General features: G+C 50.7%; 6 protein-coding genes across 6 annotated transcripts; 2 read left to right on the forward strand and 4 right to left on the reverse strand.

Moving 5' to 3' along the window:
* Positions 1–427: 427 nt before the first annotated feature.
* On the reverse strand, positions 428–3,279 carry cyc8 (putative transcriptional corepressor Cyc8; the record flags this gene model as incomplete). Its single annotated transcript, XM_056958214.1, has 6 exons — positions 428–2,103; positions 2,154–2,310; positions 2,365–2,436; positions 2,507–2,686; positions 2,748–3,034; positions 3,093–3,279. 6 exons carry the CDS (start codon positions 3,277–3,279, stop codon positions 428–430), a joined length of 2,559 nt encoding a protein of 852 aa, XP_056807604.1.
* A 2,126-nt stretch (positions 3,280–5,405) lies between these two features.
* N7506_008922 (uncharacterized protein) lies at positions 5,406–5,651 on the forward strand (the record flags this gene model as incomplete). Its single annotated transcript, XM_056958215.1, has 1 exon — positions 5,406–5,651. One exon carries the CDS (start codon positions 5,406–5,408, stop codon positions 5,649–5,651), a length of 246 nt encoding a protein of 81 aa, XP_056807605.1.
* Positions 5,652–10,222: 4,571 nt separating this feature from the next.
* On the forward strand, positions 10,223–11,239 carry N7506_008923 (uncharacterized protein; the record flags this gene model as incomplete). The annotated part of the gene is made up of 2 exons (XM_056958216.1): positions 10,223–10,681; positions 10,733–11,239. 2 exons carry the CDS (start codon positions 10,223–10,225, stop codon positions 11,237–11,239), a joined length of 966 nt encoding a protein of 321 aa, XP_056807606.1.
* A 1,984-nt stretch (positions 11,240–13,223) lies between these two features.
* Positions 13,224–15,068, reverse strand: N7506_008924 (3'-5' exonuclease; the record flags this gene model as incomplete). The annotated part of the gene is made up of 1 exon (XM_056958217.1): positions 13,224–15,068. One exon carries the CDS (start codon positions 15,066–15,068, stop codon positions 13,224–13,226), a length of 1,845 nt encoding a protein of 614 aa, XP_056807607.1.
* Positions 15,069–16,038: 970 nt separating this feature from the next.
* Positions 16,039–17,952, reverse strand: N7506_008925 (cytochrome P450; the record flags this gene model as incomplete). Its single annotated transcript, XM_056958218.1, has 7 exons — positions 16,039–16,435; positions 16,492–16,763; positions 16,817–17,061; positions 17,125–17,276; positions 17,342–17,533; positions 17,579–17,708; positions 17,757–17,952. Coding segments are annotated over 7 exons (1,584 nt in total), but the record flags the coding sequence as incomplete, so codon positions are not given.
* A 512-nt stretch (positions 17,953–18,464) lies between these two features.
* Positions 18,465–20,693, reverse strand: N7506_008926 (aromatic amino acid ammonia-lyase; the record flags this gene model as incomplete). The annotated part of the gene is made up of 1 exon (XM_056958219.1): positions 18,465–20,693. The coding sequence occupies one exon, from the start codon at positions 20,691–20,693 to the stop codon at positions 18,465–18,467; it is 2,229 nt and encodes a 742-aa protein (XP_056807609.1).
* Between the last annotated feature and the right edge of the window lie 1,353 nt (positions 20,694–22,046).

Here is a 22,046-nt window from a genome sequence, read left to right on the forward strand (position 1 = left end):
ATTTTCAATCAAGTTTCTGACTGTTTCCACTGCCCCTCTACTGTATGTCCGTGAGAGCCGCAAGTACTGAGATGTCTCGGTTCTTTCAATCCTTATTACGGGCTTATGTACTACGACGGAGTGTTCTGTTTTTCAAACATGGAAGACACATTGAATTTAATCTACCAAATTTCAATTGATCCAAAAATTTGCTTAAAAGATGCGTGCAGCACCATAAAGATTCACAGTGAAAAGAGACTAAGAAATCATAAAAAAAGGGGTAAGAGAACGAAAAGACCGGTAGTTCAGCGCACGCGCTCAGAACTGTCAGTCATCGTCACTCGCACATTCGTACCGTACATCACACTGAAAGATAGGAACTGGGGGAGAAGAGAGTGAAGGGAATGATAAAACGGACAAAACCGCGTGGTCAGACATAAACGGACTTTTAGGCTGAAGGCTCTGTCTTGGATGGGGTTCCTGGGCGGACACTAGTGCCGTTGGCTGGGTTGCCTGCAGCACTACCATTTGGGCTACCCTTGGGGACAGCAGCAGCCTTTCGCTCCTCTTCGACTTCGTCATCGTAATCCTCATCAACATCCATCTTGCGCGCTGGAGGCTCGTGTGCTGGGGGCGCCTCGGGGCGCGGTGCCTCCTCCTTGACCGGGGTGGCAGCAGAGGGAGGTCCAGAGGCAGGACCGTTGGAAGCGGGAGCGGAGCCTTCAGTCATGGGAGGGAGACTGGGCCCAGTGGAGCCGTGAGGAGGCATATCTTGAATGGAAGGGAGGGTAGGAGGGTGGTGAGCGGCCTCAGAAGGGTGGTAGTTTTCGTTGGCACGACGAGCGTCCTCGCGACGAGCCTCCGAAGAGCTACGCCGTTGCATCTCGCCAGGAGAAGGCAAACGAGCCGGGGGGCTGGGGCGACGGGTGTTCTGGTCATCAAGACGGGCGCGGTTCTCGTCGCTAGCAAGCTTCTTGATTGGGCCAGCGTCGGCCTCCCATTCACGACCGCGCTTCATGGCAGAGCTGGGGCGATCTTCGCGGTCACGCGCGGCGGCATCTGCGGCAGTAGCAGCAGAGGAAGGTGCTGGAGCACCAGAAGCAATTGAGTTACCACCTGGCACTTGGGGAGTAAGGGCGGGGCCAGGGTGGAACTGTTGGTGAGGGTATCCGGATCCTGGAGATGAAGGGCGCTCATCGCGAATAGGGCGAATTTCAGGAGCGGGGCTGAAAGGACGGCCCTGGTAAGGAGGGGGAGGAGCACCGCCGTTAGCACCAGGAGGACCGGGAGGACCAGGAGGGAGGGCGCCGCGTGGGACACCAAACGTGTTGCCGCCACTAGGAGCTCGCTCGTGACCCGGAGTGGGCGCATTTGCGATCTGGGGAAGAGTGTGATGGGATGGGTATGGGCTGGGTTCGCCCATCTTGGGAGAGCGGCCCGCAACACGGGGGTCAGGGAATGCCCGACCAGGCTCCTGGCGGGGGCTCTGTCCGGGAACACCGGGAAGGCGAGCATCGCGCTGGTCAAGACCGTTGGAGGGAGGACCCTGGGGCTGTGACTGAAGCTCATTGATACCACGGTTCCAGTCGGGAATCGATCTTGGAGGAGCGGGAGCTTGTGGAGGGGGTCCGATGGGAGCAGGGGCGCCCCATTGCGGCGCTGGTGGCTGTCCAACTCCCGGTGCCTGGTAGGCCTGAGGATGAACATCTTGCGGCTGAGGAGCGGGGGCGTTGGGTGGCTGCTGACCGGCAGTGCCGGCGGACAGCTGAGTTTGCAGAAGTTGGAGACGAGTCTTGATGTGAACGTTGCTCGGGTCAAGGTCCGCGGCACGACCATAAGCATCCAACGCATCGGCGATCTGGTTGTTGCAAGATTCGTACAGAGTACCCAGGTCATACCAGACCTCCGAAATGTAGGGGTTCAGGCGGATAGCGCGAGAGTACGCGTCAAGAGCATCGCGGTATTGGTTGATTTGGTAGTAGAGCACACCAATCGAGCACCAGAAGGTAGGGTTGCGGCCGTCGCGGTAGACAGCTTGTTGGTAAGCTTCGTATGCCTTGGGGTATTTCGCGAGAGACATGTAGCAGCGACCGAGAAGGTACCAGCTTTGGGCATCAGTATTATCTGCAATTCAATTAGTTTTATGTTGATATCAGCAAGCTTGAGTAACCTACCAGCATTGACAGACTTCTCCAAGAACTGGATAGCCTTCTCTTGGCTTTGGAAACCAGGGCTCTGCTGGTGGTAAAGCCAGCCAAGCTGTTGAAGAACCTTGGCATGGTTCGGATCCCGCTCGAGCACACGCTGGTAAGCGGATTGAGCGGAGTCATACTGGAATATTTGTCAGTTCATATCCAATGAAGAGTAGGCAATCAATCAACTTACATCCTTCTGTTGCTCGTGGACATGACCGATCTGGAACCAGATATCTTCTTCGGTCAGCGGGCGCGGGGGTCGCTGACAATGTATTTGAAGCACTGGGAAAGATTAACCACAGCCCGATATAAATCTAGAATGAGCGACATACCTCCAAGCTCTGGCTGAACTTCTGCTGCTGCTTGTATATTATTCCGAGGCGGAAGTAGATTTCGTTGGCCTTCTCGAATTCGGGGGCCATGCGCATGACCTGCGAGAAAGCTTCTTCGGCGTGGTCCAACGAGCCGTAGCGATCGTACAAAATACCAATGCCGTACCAAAGCTTGGGTTCCTGATGAGCGAAAAGAGATTAGTGACTGATCTCGCAATGATGGAGAGCGGTGGTTGCTTACCTTAGGGTCGCGCAAGTGGTAAAGAGCTTGCTGATAAGAAGTGTATGCCTCCTGCAGATTATCCATCATAAGGTGACAGTGGCCCAAGCTACCCCAAGTCTCTCCGCTGCTCGGGTCGAGCTTCAAAATATTTTGCAGGTACTCAATCGCTTTGGGGAACTGTTCCTTTGTCCGAAGGATACACGAGATGGCGTTCATAGCTGGAATAGACCACTGGTTGTGACGCAGAGCCTGTTCATAAGCATTCATAGCGCCTTCCAAATCGCCCATCAATTCGGTCAAGCTTCCTACAAAGGCACACTCGTTAGCGCTGGTCGGTTATTAGGCGCAAGCTACAATTCTTACCTATTTGGAGCCAAACCTGCTCATTAAGCGCGGCGATCTTTTGAGCGGTCGTCAAAGGAGGAACTCCCTTCTGACCAGCAACTGGGATGGCAGGCATGTGGCCATTGGCCTGCGCGTGTGCAGCGAGATGGGCGGCGGCATGGTGAGGAGCCACGCCCGCTGTGGGAGATGGTTGGGTGTGAGACATGTCGATGTCGGATATGGTTTAGCTAATGAACTGTGTCGCGACCAAACTCTCAGAGGGGTTTGCGACACGATGATGCAATCCAAGTCTTCCCCAGGGACCTAGCTCAGGATGCGCTCTAGTGCCCGGGTGCAGGGTTCGAATAGAGCTGGTACAACACAAGGAGAGATACAAGAGTCGCGAAAGAAGCACGAGTTCCACACGCGACACTATCCGGTAGTGAGGATGAAAAATCGACTGAACCTTGGCGTCCCCCGGAGATGGAAATGAGTGGCGCGTGGCAGTAACACAAAAATCGAATAAGTCGAAAGCTAGGTAAGAGGAGATGAAGAAATGAAGATGATGGAAAGTGGATAAAGGGAGTCCAGAATTGAGGAGATGGCCTAAGGGGGAAAGAGAGGGAAAGAGTCGAGGGGCTGGCGATGGCTCTTTCCCTAAATTCTGCCAAGAGGCGCTAGTGGTTGCGTAGCTCCCGGCCGTCACGACTGATTATTTAATGAAAGCTGACGCTCAGGAACGGCTTAGCGCTGTGGAGCAAGATCTGGAGGCGGTTATTTCTTTTTTTTTCTTTTTTCTTTTTCCTTTTCTTATTTCGAATTTTCCCTTCATTTTTTGCTTTTTTTGGGGGCTTTTTATTTCCCTCCCGTTTTGTTACTCATCGGATTCCATTGTCGGTGGAGTTAGTTCATGTACGTGTCCTTCCCAGTCCCCACCATGATCTCATGAATCAGCAACGAGCAGGTGTCCAGGTGATACTACATTGTACCTTCAGTAATTATTTGGGCTCGTAATATTCGTATCTTCCTTCACACCCAGTATCCTCTCAACGTCTTTAGGAACACCAGACCCCGGTAAAAGACGCCGAGTGGCGTCAGAGTGGGCCCTCGGGGTGGACTCCCCCCGTGGTTGCGCTATAAGGTACGTTAGTGCGACTGTTCTCCGTGCCACTCCGATTTTAGCCTAGCCCACAAGGCCTAAACTCACCCGGTATGAGGCGCTGGACCGTGCAGCGGCATTGGCCTTCTCGGTAAACTCCCAGATCCCTGTCTCTTCCCCCCTCCCCTTTTGCCTAGCATTTAGTACCATCTCTAAAGTACTTAATACTTAATCCCCCGTGATTTATCCAGACCAACTCCAGGAAAATTCACTGTGTCACTCAACTTCCACTTTTTCCTTTCATGTAGGATTGGCTTTTTTTGTCCTCTCCATGTCCTCACCCTTTCTGTTCATTATTTGATCTACGTCAATACCTGCAAGACCAGCACAGACAACCAAACCGGGAAGCGTGCATGCAGCTGTCGAGTGACCCTTCTCACTTTTTTTTTCTCCGGTACAATCCAAGTAGCCTACACCCCTTGTATGAAGTTGAGTAAAGTACAAAGTACTCTGCAGGGTTGACTTGCATACCATGAGATTGACCCTTAGTGGCATTTCCCCCTTCCGTCATTGTTCCCGCATTTAGGTTCTTCCCCGAAAAGGCTTAGCGGCTCCTCCGCAGTCTGTTTTTTAATTCTAATTTTTCTTATTTAGCCACTTCTCCAGCCACAGTGCATGAGCCACAAGCTTGATGCGAGTGGAGCCATGTCAATCCTTTCACTTTCCCAATTTCCCATTTTTCCTCCCAACCCCCTTTGAATGTTCGGCGATTTGACTCGACCAGTTATGTCGTCACAGAACATGTACTCTGTGCTCCGTACTCCGAACTCCGTACCTGTGGAGGCATACCGTTTTCCCAACTCTTTCCACACAAACTCCACTGTGTGGAGACGCCTCAATTTCTGTCAAACAGGGTTTGCTAGCCGAGCCGCCGTTGTCTCTGCCGTTGCGTGGTTGGTCTTGTGAAACGGAGGTGTTCCCCCCTCAATAACCTCGGTTTGACGGTGTCCGATACCTATCTCTGTACGGAGTAGCTTGGGATACACAACCGCTGACTCGTATCTCAACCCCCCGAGTCATTGGCCTGTCACCACTGGCGCCGAATGTCAACACTCTACGGAGTATAGTCTGTTGCAATTTACACCGTATTCCCCTAATAATTTCACCTGGCAAAAATGGGATGTTCTCGTCTTCCGATAGAATTACAACTAGCGAACCATTGCCCTTGTCTCCTGTCTGCGAATTTCGGAAGTATGTCAAAAGCAAAAGCACCCCGGAAATCCGGCAAGGCCTCTGAGAGACAGATCTGCCGCGCGCATGCCACTGCACTGCGATCCACAGTGGAGACAGTTGGGCGCCCATTATTTATCCTGACGGAGACGGTAAACACTAGCCAGAACCCCCCTGCGACGGGTTTCTGCAGTCACCATGCCCTCGGCGCGGTGGGTATGACCGTGCGACTCGATTCCATTCGGAACGAGGGTAAGAAGACTCCTTAGGGGGGGCGCGATTCTTTATGGCGTTTTCGAGTCCACCAGACGGAGAGGTCAGCATTAATTTAAGTTCTCTTCGGGTCTGTGGCTGTCGCCCTGAGTGCCGGTTTCCACCATTCGCGGAGGATATAATCGGATCATCAGGTAAGGCTTTTTTTTATTCTGACAGAAAAAAAAAAAAAAAAAAGAAAAATCAGTCAAAAGCAAAAGTAGTAAAACAAATAAAAAGGTTTCAAGTTGTGTCTCGCCAAGAAATGATAGTGCAAAGCGCAGGGATTGTTGACCGGTCCAGTTGGCACACAGATGTCGATTTGTGTGACCTTGAATTAAGCCAAAAGATAGGAAAATTATTTCTCTGTGAGGGTATACACGGTTTCGGATCGTGGGGAGATTGGCCTCTGCTATTTTCAACCAGGCGAGGTGATGCAGAGGCGTGGGGAACAACTTGTACTTTCTGCTGGGTAACCCAGTCGTGTTGCATTTGTGTTGATAGGGGTATGATCAGTCTGCTTATCAGTGTGAGTGATTTACGCCGTATGCGACCGGGGGTTGTCTATGGAGTACTCCGTATGGACTCAAGCCTTGGGCAAGGGTTCCTTCAGGTACCGCATAACCAATGATGATTGGCGGTTATTGGTGCGGCTTCGGCTTGGCTTTTCAATTCAGCTCGCGATCTTTGGTGGCTGATGCGCAGCCACACGCCAACCTTTTGTCAGGAGTGCTATCCACGGCTATAGGGGATTTTATATATTTCCCCAAACACAAATCCTATTGCAAAGTTTCTTGGCTGATCTCCCGGGTGTTTTTACATGCTGGATCCATGGATGGTTCAAAATCCACACTCGCGCAAGATATATCTATCTCCTACCGTATGTTCCGATGTACTCTTGCAACCATGGGCACCACGTTCATCTGTATGCACCACATTTTCGCTCACCTGGGCACCCGACAAAGAAGAACACGACGTGTGAAGTGAACCTTCCAATGTTGGAATCCTCAAGGTTTGCCCAGCCCATCTGTTTCTCAACACCGACCAGAGACTATTTCGATGGGCCTTTTCATATGTTTTGAAGCTTTACATGGTTCTCACTCGATTTGACTGATAATCAAGAACACATATATCAATCTGGATACTTCGGTATGAGGCTGTCTAGACTTTACATCCTGCCCAGTACACACACCTCGGGCCGCTGTTGCCCACGTGAGATATTCTCTTCAACTACCCGGTGGCCAAACACCCAGGCAAAATTTCTACTCGTAATCAACTTTACATGGTTGGTCTATCTCAGCAACTGACCCTTGGGTGATTGAATGATCCATTCAAAAAGTATGTCTACTTCCACAGTTACTCCGCATCACTATCCAGAGGTAGGTCCCTCGGGTCCACGGGTCCACGGGTGTACCCGCGGATTCGGCCACGTCTCAACCTGGGGTGCAGGTATGATATTCAAACCCTTGGAACCTTGGAAGGGATATGAATATGAATCGTACGATAATTGGTAGAAAACTACACATATTCAACAGAGGTGTCACCTGGGCACCCAAGGCCATCAGACCTCGGGAAACCTTGCAAGGCTTAAGACACCTATACCAAACAGCAAAGGCAGAGAAAACATTCGAAGAGGTAAGAGTTATCGGCCAATGCATTCGGCTCATACCCAGCGCTTGTTCAAATCTTGAAAACTCTGTGATGGGCATGAATGGTTTGAACGCAAGTGAGTGATATGGTCAAGTTGTCTTCCTAGATTTTATAAATCTCTTCGCAATCGTAGACAAAGACTCTATTGCTCTCGTCACACTGTTTCTGCAGATCCATAGGATATACCATTATAGAATCGTAAAGAGTAGCATGCTCGAGGACCCAGCTCGGAGCATATGAAAAGGGTCGCAGAGGTCTCGGTGGACTGCCTAGGCACCAGAGTTACTCTTCCTTGGAAACCAAGTTCAAATGCACTAGCCAACCAGTTGAAAACAACAGGAAGTCGTTCTTCACGAGTTTCGAATCTGAGACTGCAGAAACCTGTCAAATAGCAACCTTCCAAAAGGTTGCGTTTCAACATTTCGTTGGCAAAGAGTTCTCCCCCATTCCTACCAACCTAGCCTATCCTCCATGTGGTAGCACCGATAAGAAAAGCGATGAACCTGACTTACCCACAAGCGATTGCGTTCCTCTTCGATATGAGATGAGCGTAGTGATGACTGTTGACCAAGTGCCCGTCACCTGATTCCAAGTTTCTGGAAAGCTGACCATCGACTGCGCCTCGCTCCATGTTTGACTTTTGTCCGAGCACATAACTCTTGAGCCATTCGTATATGAGAAGTCGGTCGCAGCAGAGGATATTATGGTCCATTACCAGCTTTCATCGGCGCCAAAGCACCTCACATCCGAAAGACCAGTGCAGGAGCCTAATGCCCTCATACATCGAAGTTCGTATAGAGACATACATGACTCGGAGGGAGACTCGTTCATAAATGCTGGCAAGCCCATGGCTCCGGCGACAGAGGCATAAGATAATCAGTAACGTGACAAAGCCTACCCTCATCTCTTATGAGCCAAGGTCATCACATGACTTGACAGTCATCTGGCGGGAACTCCGTTTGATCGTCTCAAAAGGTGGAATGAGGGAAAGAATTGAGCGAAGGTAGAGGGGGGGAGAGAGTGGAAAGAGGAACTTGGTGCAAATGATATGTTGCAACACGTAAGTTTTGGAGGCGGAATGATAGATCTGTCAAATACAAACGAGCGGTACGGAGTAGGTGAGCAGGTGTCTCGGAAATTCCCTGTACTATGTAGAACATGTCCATTTCAGGAGAGTTTCTGACAAACGAAAAAGTCTCTCAAAATCTTCAGGTTGACACGTCTGAGGACGATCTCGGCGATCATCACAATTACCGACCACAGTGAATGTGATCGTTGGACGACTTGGCCCAACGATATTCCATATGGCAACCATGTACGCAGTACTGCGTGCTTCGTCTCATGCACCGAGTAAATTTGAGTATCATGTGTTGCTGCGTTGTTGATAAGAGGACCCAGGCCTGTAAGCGGCGTGATTGATCTGCTCCGAATCTATCCTTCTATATTGCGTGCTGACGACAGGTATACAAGGAAGCTGGTTGGCTGATAATCTGAGATAAAAGTCTCATGAATTTCGGCGTGAGAAAAGAGCCAAATGGCCAGGGAGTACTTCGTACTCCGTACTCCCTTGTTGCGCATAAAGAAAGCCATGGATGAAGTAAAACAGAGGGGGCAGGGGCAAGCGAGAGAAGTTTGGCTGCCGAGCAACGAACACGCAATCCGGCACTCCTGACCGCTCAGCCAAGCAGAGGATACGGGTTCGTGTATAATGCCCAGAAATCCAGACGGGAAAACATTGACGGCCAAGATGTAACCGCGGCGGACGCGAAAGAAAACATGGGATGAGCAAGCGGATATCGTACGATTTGATTCGCTCACATGAGCAGATTCATCTGGATGGGACAGCGGAATGGAAGTCGAAGGAAGCCAAGACTCTTCCCAAGAGTCCTCCTGTCAGGGTCAGTTCCTTGGGGGTACAGCCAAGAATTAGGTATCAAGATGTCATGTTTGGGGTAGGTTTATGATTTGCTGCAGCTAATGCAGCCCCAGGACAATTATTGAGGAAAGTTTAGGTAAGAGTATTGGGCAAAGCATAATAACCTGAATGAAATTTATTTCTCCGAAGTCAAACGGGTGCCAATGCCAACCTCTCGGCGTCTGGGCGCGGACCTGGAGAATGTGCCGACTTCCCGTTGAAATGTACAGAAGATTACCACAGCAGGTGACAAGGTCCAAGACAGTGGGAAATGGTTTTCTTTGATTGTCTGGAGATTAAAGGACAAGATTATATAGATCTGACACCGTACAAGGAAGGGGATGAATGCTGTGAAAATACCATCACGTGCGTCACAGCCGTTACCGCCAAGATTCATGCTTCGTCCCAGCGCGGATCACCAGTGATTTCAACCAATCAGAAGAGAGAGATTGCCGACTCAGCATCCCCGGCGTCTGCTTGGCGCCTTGGCATTTGGTAAAAACTCGTAATCGACGGCACTATTCGACCGATCCTGACCACCAGCCTTTCCATCTCATGGTAGGACAACTTCACATCTTGTCCGACATGGATCAGAAAAATAGGGCTCGAGGACGCTCTCGAGCGATGATTATGTGGGAAAGAAATGATGATCGGCTGCCCAGATGATACGAGTAGGAGTGCGTACTCTACTCAAGGCTCGACTCAATGCCAAGGGCTCGGCATCTGGGCGCCTTGGCGAGAGGGATTGCAAACAGCAGGAAATGCTCCTCCGCTGCCTGGGACGGCCTTTCCTGGCGTTTCCGCTCTTTCAAGCTGCGGCTCTCCGTGGACTTTTATAAGTCTCTCCTCCGCCCATCCTGCCCGCCCCCTTTACCTCGCCGACCAGTGACTCCGGTGCCCCCTATGCCAAAAAAGATCATGGGAACCATGCGGTGAATTCTACATACAATAATCGCCCTCCGTGCGTCTGTCTTGTACGACTCACCTCGTTTCTACGTCTTGCCTCTCGCTACATCGCCGGCCATGCGGTCACCAGAGATGTCCCATAGTCCCGCCTACTATCAGGAACAGGCTCCTTTTGGATCGGCACATCCTCGCAGCTCGATCGTCACCCCTCCGCCGGCTACTCGTCGATCTCAAGAACAATCCTCCGTACTGGGCCACCCTATCGGATCTCGACCGTCCTCCCTCTCAAGCGACGCCAGTCCTCGCACCTCCGCATCGCGGGGGTATCGTGTCTACCACCAAGCGCTCGGAGGATCTTCTTGGCCTGGCTCGGACGCTCGGGAGAACGAGGGCCTTCCGCCAGGCTCGACTTCCAGCGGCGCACACAAAGAAGAGCGGATCCGGAGTAGCATCGCGGATCGACCGTCCTTGATGTCGGGCGAACATTCCAACCCCAGTATCACCCGCGGGAGAAAGCGACGCATTCCGGATGACGAGATAGTAACACATGAGGGCCATGACGCTCTCTTAATGCTGGTATGTACAGAACAGAGATGTTCACCGAGCTCTGCTAACAGGTTTCTCCAGTTCCGCCTCACTGTTGTCCCATTATACTCATTCGGCGCTTGCTTCTATGCCATCTTCGCCTTCCTTTTCGCCCTCCTCATCTCACCTCTCCGCCTCTGTGCATTCTCCCAATACCTCCGCTCCACAACCTTTGTCTCCCAACTATGCGACCTCCTATCTCCCTCCCTCCACATCCACGAGCGACTAGTCTGCATTCGGCCTCCATTGGCAGAGGATCGTTCATCCTCGACCCAGTGGATCCGCTCAGACCCAGAGTCTGACCAACCGTCGGTATTATATGAACCGAACGAAGTCTACAGCGTCGCAAAATCATTAGCTGTTTTGGTTTTGTCGCCAATCTTCAGCATGGCCATCCTCCTTCTAGCGTGGATAGCTGCCTTTTTCTGGGTTTTCTCCATGATCCTGGGTAACCCAGATGGCACCGAGCGCAAAGATGATGGCCGCACTGCTGTGCTTGGGGTCTGCAAATGGTGGCGAACTTGGCTTTGCAAAGCCCGCAAATCATGACAGACCTTGTGCTAGAAACTCTCCCGAGATACCGTCTCGCACTGCATGATACCATCACTTGGTACACAGTGTACGCTGGGAGTACGTTGAACGACCTCCTTTACCTTTCTTCCTTCACATACCTATATTATCCCCCGTTCTGGCGGCTATGACCTTACACATATTGCATTATCGATGCACACGGCGTCTTGGGATTGATTATTTTCTCTTTTTATGTATATGGCGTCTGGCTTGGCGCACCTTCACCCTTGGCACTTGTCGACATGTACACATTTCTTGCTGTCTTGCAGAACCCCAAGGCTGGGGATTCCTGACCAACTTGATTCTCAGTTGGAAATCTCATTTCACCTTGGAACTGTACTTGTATGTATGGAAGTTGTCCCGAGAAAGATGTATGTAAGCACTGCTCTCGAGTGCGAATTTGATACCCGGGTTTTTGATTATACAATTATGGCCAGCACACTGTAGTATATGCGATCTCTTGACACTGGATCTGTAGAATTGTAGGGCTTTTCATGGCTGGCGTCGGGTAAAATAATATCCTTGGCTGGTGGGTTCTTGGCCCCGGGTTCCTCCGCCTCCGGGTCACGTTAGGCAACGTGCCATGGGGAACTTGGAAGAGTCGAACGTTTCCCGGGAGTTGAACATGTTGTGGATGGAGAATGGAATCAACACATATAAGTGGGAGCGACCGACTTAAAATCTCAGTTGCTGCACCCCCACTATGGACATATCTCGCTGGCGACACGATCATCGGCAGCGTGAACTGCCCGCACCTCAGAGATGATGCCATCATATCTCTTGCATTGGTAGGGCATGCCAAAACGCTCATCGAAAAAGGCGCTCACGCCCAGAAAAATCAATACCACGGAGTGTGGGAGTTGTTTGAGTTTGCGCCACAGGTCCTACATCGAGGGCCTGTTCACAGCCAAGATACCTCGGAGACCAACATCCCATTCTCCATTAATATCCCTGAAACGGCCTCATTATCAGCCCCCAGAGACAGAGACCACGCTCAAGCGGAGAGTTTTGTCCCGCTTCATGCAGCCTATATCGCCCAGCACCCGTTACCGGGGACATTCTCCGCTGAATGGCTTGGGGCGAAATTGGGCATCGAGTACCACCTCCGGGCTCAATTTCAATATAAATGCAATGGCTCATGGTTAATCCAGCGCGCCACCGCACCTATCACACTCGGACATCCAACAATAGACCCGAGCACGATTTGCTTTGCGCTTCAGCGGCGGTCGATCCCGGGCATGGTCTGCGGCCTCCGGTTGCCGCCATCAATACCACTTGAGAAATTATCTTTAACTCAACGAACACGGAGGATGTTCAGCTTATCAAAAACGCCTGAATTTCATTTCACTGTCGATATGCTTATGCCGCTTCATATCCAATTTGGTAATCCCACACCCATCCCACTTGTTCTCAGGGTTGTACCCAGAGAGAAAGGCATCAGTGGTTCTATTCGGGACGTGGCGCAGTCGGTCAAAATCAATCGTATGGGGTTGAGTGTTTTATCCAAAGTTGAGATTATATGCAAATCGGATAATAATAGCGGCCAAAAAGTACTGAGGGATGAAAACGTCTTCACTCAGCATTTGGGGCTGCGAAAAGCATTTGAAGAGCTCGAGGGGCCTATCGTCACCTCGTCTGGACCGCCTGATCAACAAATCAATATTGGAAGCTTGCTTCAGCTTGTTCTGAGACAGGATGGTCTCAGGAGTGGTGATGTGCACCTCAGTCAGTTCGTTGATATCCAACCGAGTTTTGTCACGTTCAATATCAAGCTGAGCCACAAGATGATTTGGGATGTCTCTCTTGACATTGCAGGAGAGACAAGGCAAATGTCATCGGAGGTCGGGGTAACGATACACAACAGTGCTGTGAGATTATGACGTTGTTCCATGTCACCAGTAATTTAAGTACATAATGCATCGGGTTGCGCCCGCTAGACGAATGAAACGAACTAAGAGTTTTCTCAAAAGTATTCAACCGATTGAACGGAAACATAGCCCGTGTTCACCATATGATACGGCTCTTCATCCGATTCATCGGCAGGAGCAGCAACAGCCATGTCGGTGAGACCCTGCGACAGTGCGTGAACTCTGGACTCCATTTCCAGTCGTCTTTGATCCTCAAGCTGCTCTCTCTCTGTTATCCTCTTCATGTCTCTTTCGGCCACGCGCATATTCTCTTCTTCTCTGGCATTATCGGCCCAAACCTTCAAGAGCTCTGGGTATCGAATGCACCAAATCACAACATCTCGTGTAGCTTGGGCATCTTCGAGAGCGCTGTGGCCCTGTTTACCGACTTGGATGTCGTAGTTGACTAACTCAGTGGTGAGAGTCTTCAGTCCCCATGTGCGGGTGAGTTGTTCTCCCGAGTGGAGATTCAGGAACACGGCTTCACTGGTCATGATTGATGAATCGACAATGTTCCAGTGGATCATGCCTAAAACATCCAGATCATTATTGAGTGAATGGCCGACAAGAATGGTATCGCTGTTCATGAAGCTCCACAGCTTTGAGCGTGCGCCCTCCCAACCTCTCAGAGCCGTCCCTTTCTTGACAGCCTTATTCATGGCACTCGGAGTGACGCCGCTGAATCGAGAGTCCCAGTTCACCACTCTAGAGTTAGGTTGCACATAGTTATCAATCAGCACCTCGCCGGTCAAGAAGTCAATTGCGCTCAAAAATGCCAGTTCTCGACGGCCTTCTTCAACTTGCACCATCTCACAATCGAGTACGATTGCGCGCCGTTTCGGCACATTATCCGACGAGAACCGAGGGACTTCACGGAAGAGTCCTCTCTTGATAGGGCATTGCTTTGATGGGCGCTTATGGCTTTCGTTCAGACCCGGCTGGAAGGTAAAGCCATGTTTAGCCAGACGGGTGTCTGAATGACAACGAGCCAGCAAGTAGCGGAAGATCAGGTTTTGCTCCAGCAATTCGAGTGTGACATGGTGGTTCTCATTTTGTGATGCTTGAACTGCGTTACGCGCGGTTTCGCGTTCACGTTCGGAAGTATCGAGGAGTGTGTCGCCGAAGCCGAATGAGGGATTGCCTCGAGGCTTAGGCTCACCCGAGAAGACAGAGCGCAAAGGGGACTGTGGACGCGGTCGAGCTAGTATTTCTACTGGCTTCTTTGCTTTCGGGCGCTCTTTCGTCTTCTCAGCCTTTGCCTTTGCCTTTTCCTTTGCCTTTTCAGCCTTTCGGGGGCTTGGGGTTGGCTTTGAGTTGGCGGGCCCCCCCGGTGTCGGATCCACTGGCTTCACAGTTGATAGATCTTGACCCTTGAGAAACTTCTGGGCAAATTTATATGCTTGCTTCTCAGAAATGTCGACGGGATTATTTTGATTATCTTGCTTTTTGGGTTGCTGAAGCTTCTTCGACTTTTGCGACGGCATTGGGTCCACAGGCTTTGAAGACTGAGGTCTAGGTTGACCAAGGTCCTGCTCCTGCTTCGGAGGATTCATTGGGGCTGATGAAGTAGGTATATTCTCTTGATTTTGGAGCTGCTGGCCTTTCTTCGACTTGCGCGACGGAACCGAATCCACAGGCGTCGAGGATTGAGCCATGGAAGGAACCGAACCCTGTTCTTGCTTTTGTACGCGCTTTGGGGCTGTATCAGCGGGCTTCCCATGTCTTGCACAGTGTCCAAGTAATGTTTTCAGGCTGTCAAAGGATGAGTCACATGGTGCACATTTGAGCGGATGGCCTTTGGCTTCAAAATGCACTTTGACAGCATGAAGACTTTTAAAGTTTCCCTTTTGGCAGCCAGGGCAGGCGAATGATTTTTCATCTGCTGGTTTGGTTGACGCCATGGTTGAATGAGGTCCGTGGAGATTGATCAGGACAACGGGCGTGTGTGACCACGGAAGCGCGGAACAACAGACTAAACAAGGCGGGAACAGGATCAATTTTCCCCGCAAGATATCCCAAACATTCAAAAACACGCCAAGGCAATGCAGAATAAAGCAGTTCGATTGGGTATCGGAGGGGAAACAAATAGAATCTCCGGACTGCAAGAGGCAATTCTGCCCCGTCCCACCGATCTGTGAGTTGTGGCCTGATGTCTAAGGCCGTTTACAACGTTGATCCATTGGAGTCTTCTCACACTTACCAAAGTTGGTTTATGATGCGTCGGTAATTCTCATATTGTGTCATAATATGCCGAGCAATCGGAAAAGCCCTTGGGCGCGTATGAACGAACCACAATTTCGACATTGAAAACGTCTCGCAATGAGCCGACCTTGGAACTCACCTGGGCCGCACTCAGAGAGCACCCCACCTACGTCCACTATCGGATGATGAGCGACAGATGGAAATCGAACGAGTAGATGCAACTACAGAAAATGGCAGCCGTGTATCAACTTACTCGATGTTCCAGAGTGATGGATAGATTGACGAAAAACTGAGCACAAAGAGACGAGGCATCGACCTTGAGATTGTCCATGAACTTCCAAGGTTCGAACGATCCAACATTGGGATATATCACACCTGGGCAGTGCTACCTATTTGCTTGCGCACTCTTTTGTTGGAGTCAGGATGTTGACTGCTCAGGCGACAGGCCACATTCCAAAAAGTTTGAGTGCCTCGTGAATTGACCGCAGGATAATTTCGCTATTCGAACCTGGTCGCGGAGTCGATAGTGCGTAGCACTCATTTATACACATGATTCCATATCCTCGAGTATCATCATCTGCCTGTCTTCTCTTCAACCGTCTTCCCACTAGGCACCCTTGCTCCGCATCTCCATATCTATCCCACGGGCAACCATGAAAATGCTCACACCACAAGCACGGGCGGAAGAAGTTCCGCATCACTCTTCTCCCAGGGATATGTCTTCTCTAGTGACAAGATCAGTTCCTTGTGCTCGACGCTTCGTGGCTTAATAGACAAGTCGAACGGGGCCGGGTGGCTGATAACACCCGGGAGGAAATCAAAGAGTATGTCTTGTGGCTTTCCATCCACAACTGGCTTTGACATGTTGAAGACAGCTAATGTCTGTGCTACAGTCAAGAACACATTGGCATCCGCTAGGGTACGCCCAGGGCATGCTCGACGGCCAAAACCAAAGACTAGAAGATGGGGATCTCGTTCCGGAATATGGCCATCCGAAGAAGCCAGGAAACGTTCTGGCTTGAAGGTCACGGGGTCATGGTAGACATCTGGATCGTGTGTAAAAGCCCTGAATATTCCGGTCAGTTGAAGATCTATCTTGATGTAAAAGGTAGGAGGATGTACCAAATATTTGCCAGAATAGACGATCCTTTTGGAATAAAGTACCCATCACATGTATCATCCTGGTTCGAGGTGTGCGCTAAACTCATAGGAACAACAGGGTGCCATCGGAGCACTTCTTTCACGAGAGCGTTGATATAAGGCAAGTTCTCCCGATCATGAAAGTGTGGAAGTCGCTTCTCCCCAACCACCGTGTCGAGTTCTTGCTGGGCCTTGCGTTGTACTTCGGGAAATAGGGCCATGGCAAGGAAGAAGGAGGCAATTGATGAGACAGTCTACCGGCTTGTCAGTAAGTTTTACAAAAAAGATATAGTAGCTCCTTACTTACCGTATCAGCCCCTCCGGCATATAAAGAGCCGGCTGACCATTTCACAATGTTTTCTTCCTCGGTGCCATGCTCCACAGGATTGCTTTGGAGCAAGTTTGAGAGGAAAGATGGGAAAAAGCCAGTCCTTTCCATCTGTTGTTTGACGAACTCGTAGGGGACGTCGCTGAAAGCTTGTTGTCTTCTGTCATATGTCTTCGCGATTTTGATGAAAGATGCGCCTGGGAACCACTCCGGCAGGAATTTCACTAGCAGGGACTTAATTTAGCAACACTGGCATTAGCACAATATTTTCATCCATGTATACTTACACAAAGGAATGAAGTCGACCGCCCACGTCGCTGGAAGCAATGCAGAAGAAAAGTCCTCCATAGCCTTGTCAGCCAGATCCACGAGAGGATCCCGATCGTGCGGCTCGATTGTATAACCATAGGCAATCTTCAAAACAATACCTCCGGCCTCTCTGCCAAAATCAGTTCAACACTTTCGATATGGAGGTGTTCTTGAACTCAGGACCGGGCAACCTACTTTCTTATATGCTGCTGAAGCTTCTCCGGGTTACTTAAGAGCCTCAACAAAAAATGACTGACTTCAGTATTCTGGACCTCATCGAAGGCGGAAACAGACTTGTTCGAGCCAATTTCCTGATATAAATTCTTGCGTGTCTTCCGGACATGTTCTGGGTTCCTACGTGCTCCAAGGACGTTGTGCCATCCAGACCTGGTAAGGTAAGCTAAGATCACTCAAAGGGGGCTCTTGAAATACATGTCAGTGAAGTTCTGCTGAGGTCTCAAAGAGTGGATAGCCGAGCGCTTTTCCAATAATTGGACCGCGAGTCGTGCATCATTGAGGACGATGATGTGGGTTCCCAGTACGCTCAGCGAGCTGATCGGCCCTTCAGAAAGCATCAGCACCAGCCTACCCCACAATTTCATGGACATACCATATTGCTCTTTGTGTTTCAGCCAATGTAGCCAGTCTTTTTGACTTGGGCTGGGGAGGTTTCTCAGATTACCGATGATAGGTATGCGCCAAGGGCCTGGGGGGAGGGGCGGATATTGTTTCCGACGAATGAGGAGTGTAGCAGCTCCGCATAAGCCTACAGCTACTAGAATCGGTATCCATAGAGTTGTTAACATGATGGCTAGATTTGCCTGGGAAAATGCGACAGGAAGTTGGGAATGGGGGGAGATGTACTCCGTAGTCCGTACTCACGAGTCGCAATTTTACACTGCGCCGGAAGAGGGGTTGTGTGCAACCCTTCCTGCATGGTCATATAGATCTTGCGCCCGCGATAGGCGTCGTGGCGCTTTTCATGCTGCAAATTGGAGTCGGACTTTGGTTAGTGTGATTTCTCCACTTAGGGGGTCCGAGATCTGAGCTGAGAAAGGCGAGACCGTCAAGTGGCTATGACATTACGGAGTACTTATGGAGTAGTCCTCTCCAAATTGAGATTTGAGTAAGATCATTGAATTTTCTTTCATTACTATGATGTTTGAGAATTATGAATTTGTTTGATGTAAGTTTGCCTGAGAGAAAAGAGTTCTGAGAATTACAGATTTGTATTAAGCAAAAGGGCTATGTAAAGAAGTCTAAATATTAATCAAACCACCTAAGTGGTGGGCTTGGTTCGCGTTTTGTTCGTTACATCTTAACACTTCACACCGTTGGTACCGTTAGCACCATTGGCGTGGTGAACTCCGTTGGTGCCATTGGTGCCGTTGGTACCGTTGGCGTGCACACCATTGGAGCTCTTGACGGTGCTCGCAGCGTATCCGTCAAGGTCGTTCATGACCATCTCCATCATGCCACCCTTAAGGATGCTCTCATAAACGGTGCTGACCCAGCTGCCGACGGACTTCTTGCCCTGGGTGGGAAGACCTTGCTGGGCGTTGTACAAGGGGTCATCGCGGAGACCGCAGTGGAGGGGAACATTAATGGTGGAGCGCACCCAGTTGTAAAGCTGGGAGGTGCCCTGGCCAAGCTGTGCGGCCACTTCCTCAGAGGAAATGACGGGGCCGGGGTAGTACATGGTGGATGCGAGATCAAAGACAGCAGTCTCGAAGTTCTTCTTAAAGGCGATAAGCTCGGAGACTGTGCACTCGTGTCCAGTGGAAGCGAAGAAGTCGGTAATGGGGGTAGTCAGAGACTTAACCACGGCAGTGACGCGGTCCTTCCAGCAGTTGGTGTTGGCCTTGTACCAGGCATCTTCAATAATGGGGAACAAAGTGGTGCTCAGAGTGGCGATCTGGGCGGCGGACAGTCCAAGTCCGTTCAGGGCACCGCTGGGGGTGGTGTCAGCGACCTTGTTCTGGAGGCTGGCGATGAAACGCTTGTGGTTTGCGCGGAGGTCCGCAGCCTGGCAGCAGACAAAGAGGTGGCAGGCGCTCATGTGGCCAAGAAGGTCGACGGCTTCCATAGTGCGACGAGCAGAAATAAGAGCTAGGGAGTTGATACCCTGGTTGTGCATCTCAGCAGACATAACGTGAGCAGAGACAGGGGCAGCAAGAGCGGCCAACTCAGACATGTAGGCAGACATGTTGATATCGATACCCTTCATGGTGTAGTTCTCGCGATCACTAGCATTAAGGTTGGCCTCGAGGCCGTTATTTGTGACAGGGTTGATGATCTCGGTGACCTGGGACCAAAGCATGCGACCAATCATCTGGATAGCAAGACGGGTCTTGTCCATGGCGGAGGTGACAGAGGCGGCCTGGAAGTTACCACCGGAGTACACGGCGCCCTCGGCATCTTCGCTGAGGTCACTGGTGTCGACAATGGGGTTGTCGGATGTGGAGTTAAGCTCCACCTCCAACTGCTCCTGAGCCAAGAGGAGATCCTCGAGGTAAGGACCAGCCCACTGGGGAGCGGTTCTGGTAGAGTAACGATCCTGGCAAAGACCCTCGCCAGTCTTCTTGCGGGAAGTCAATCCAACAACGAACTCAGATCCCTTCAAGAAGTGGCGGATGTTGGCAGCGACCTCACTCTGTCCGGGGTGAGGGCGAGTGTCATGGCAGAAGGGCTGAGCCCACTCGACATTACCTGCCAGACATTCAGAGGAGAATGCGGTCAGCATCTGAGAGAGCAGCGCAAGCTGCTGGGCATCGTAAAGGACCATGCTGGCAACTGCCACTGAAGGGGCAGTGCCGTTAATGAGACCAAGACCCTCCTTGGGACCGAGTCCTGAGGCGGAGAGGCCGCTCTGCTGCAACGCCTCAGAGGCGGGCATAACTCTGGTCTTGGAACCCTTGCCGACTTGGCAGAAGACATCGGGGTTTCCTGTGATGGCACCGGCAATGTAGGACATGGGCATAAGATCTCCGGAGGCGGAGATGGTACCTCTCAGGGGAACCATGGGGATAATGTCATTGTTAAGAAGGTCAAGGAGGCTGTCGAGCACACACTTGCGGATGGCACTGTGGCCTCGGAGGTTCTGGTTTGCTCGTGTAACGATGGTTGCGCGGATCCAAGAAGGAGGCATCACGCGAGAGGGCTCACGCTCCCAGTTGTTGGAGGGATCCTTGTCGGCAGCGGTGATGATACCACTCTGAATGAATTGCAACAAATGGGTCTGCAGATCAACGAGCTCATTTGTGCGGGTGTCGGCACTTCCACCGAAGCCGGTGTTAACACCGTAGACGACATAGTTGTGGGTAAGGTACTCGGATAGGGTGTTCACGGAGAGATCAAGCTGCTTAGCAATGTCCTGATCATCTGTGATAGTGGGCTTAGCGCCGTGGCGGGCGACAGCGATGATGGAGGCAATATCGAGGTTGTTGCCATCGAGAACGATCTGCTCCTCATGGCTCTTGAGGTCTCGCAGACGTCTCCAGATGTCGAGGGTAGCGCTCGTGTGAGCTGTAGGCTTGGGAGGAAGCATTGTGAAGGTATAAAATTATGTATAACTTTCTCACTGTCTAAACGCCCTGGAGGAAGATTGAGAGCAGGATGAGAGAGAAAAACTGGAAGAGAAAGCTTTCAACCGGCGGAGAGACAAGTAAATAAAAGCAGAGATCGTGACCCACCTGTTTCTAAACCTCGTACAAGAATTGTATCAAATGCAATAATGTAGATCAGCGGCTGATGATCTTGGTCCAGGTGGGGTGTAGAGTTCAGCCTGCTCCACTAGGGCCATATCAAGACGATTGACTTTTCCACACCGTAATTTACCCTTTCCCAACTTACGCCATAATGTCAAATATCGTCTAAATTTGTATATTCCTCCTCGATGACCAGCTTGGAGTTTTGAGATAATGACCTTGGAGGTGGCAATCCATTCCATGAGAATTACGCATGTAGTACGGAGAAGTCTAGTCGATCTCCGGGACGTGTACGGAGTACGGAATACACTACCGGTATCCACTCTGCCAACGAGTCCCTCTGGGCTGAGTGTCGCTAGTCTGTGCTGATCGATCTTCTGGCGACAGTTCGTAACATTGTATGTACGAGTATTGACCATCACTGTCTTGATTGCAACACATGCTGCATACGGAGTACATATTCTCTTCTTTCGACCGAAAGGGGCAGTTTGATTCTTGCCAGTCCCTCGGTCCACACCCTGCGTACTCCGTACTATTTTCCAGATTTGCTGTCCGTGCAATCATTCGCCGAGGTACTCCGTAGCCTGGCTCATGGGGTTGGTTTAAGCTACGTAAGCAGACCTCCGAGCTTTGGAACCTCTACGGAGTAAACATGGCAGCTTCACAATCTGATGGCGGAAACCAAAGAACAGAAGCTCCGGATACACCATATGCTATCTAGTCTTCTGACTGGTTGGGTATCTAACCGGATCACTCATCGTACATCCGGAAGGAAGATCATGCTGAGACTGGTGGTGTAAACAATAAGTGGGTATCGCGTTTCGGTGTCATTGGGCTTGAACATTCCGTAAGAATATTCTGTTCAGTGGATTTCCGTTTATAAGCGTAAGTTGTATTGCTCTTGCATGTAATATTGAGTGTAATATACCGGGTTGCATGAGCAGCATTGACTTTGCTGTGACGAACCAGACCCACTCCTATCTTGCGCTACTTCGGACCCGTCATTTTGGCTGAGCTGAGTGGGCCAGCTCAAAGTATCAATCTGATCGGGTCGATCGAGCAAAACAGGGTATTTAGGTTATCCCGATTTCTGGGTTGCCGTGGCCACCCTTCAGAATCCGGATGCTCCGACGAAGCTATTCGTCATTCAGCCACTTCGATGCATGATCAAGCATATTTGATCACTTCTCAAT

Source organism: Penicillium brevicompactum (genome assembly GCF_028827555.1).
Source record: "Penicillium brevicompactum strain IBT 35665 chromosome Unknown utg000006l_segment0_segment0, whole genome shotgun sequence".
NCBI lineage: Eukaryota > Fungi > Ascomycota > Eurotiomycetes > Eurotiales > Aspergillaceae > Penicillium > Penicillium brevicompactum.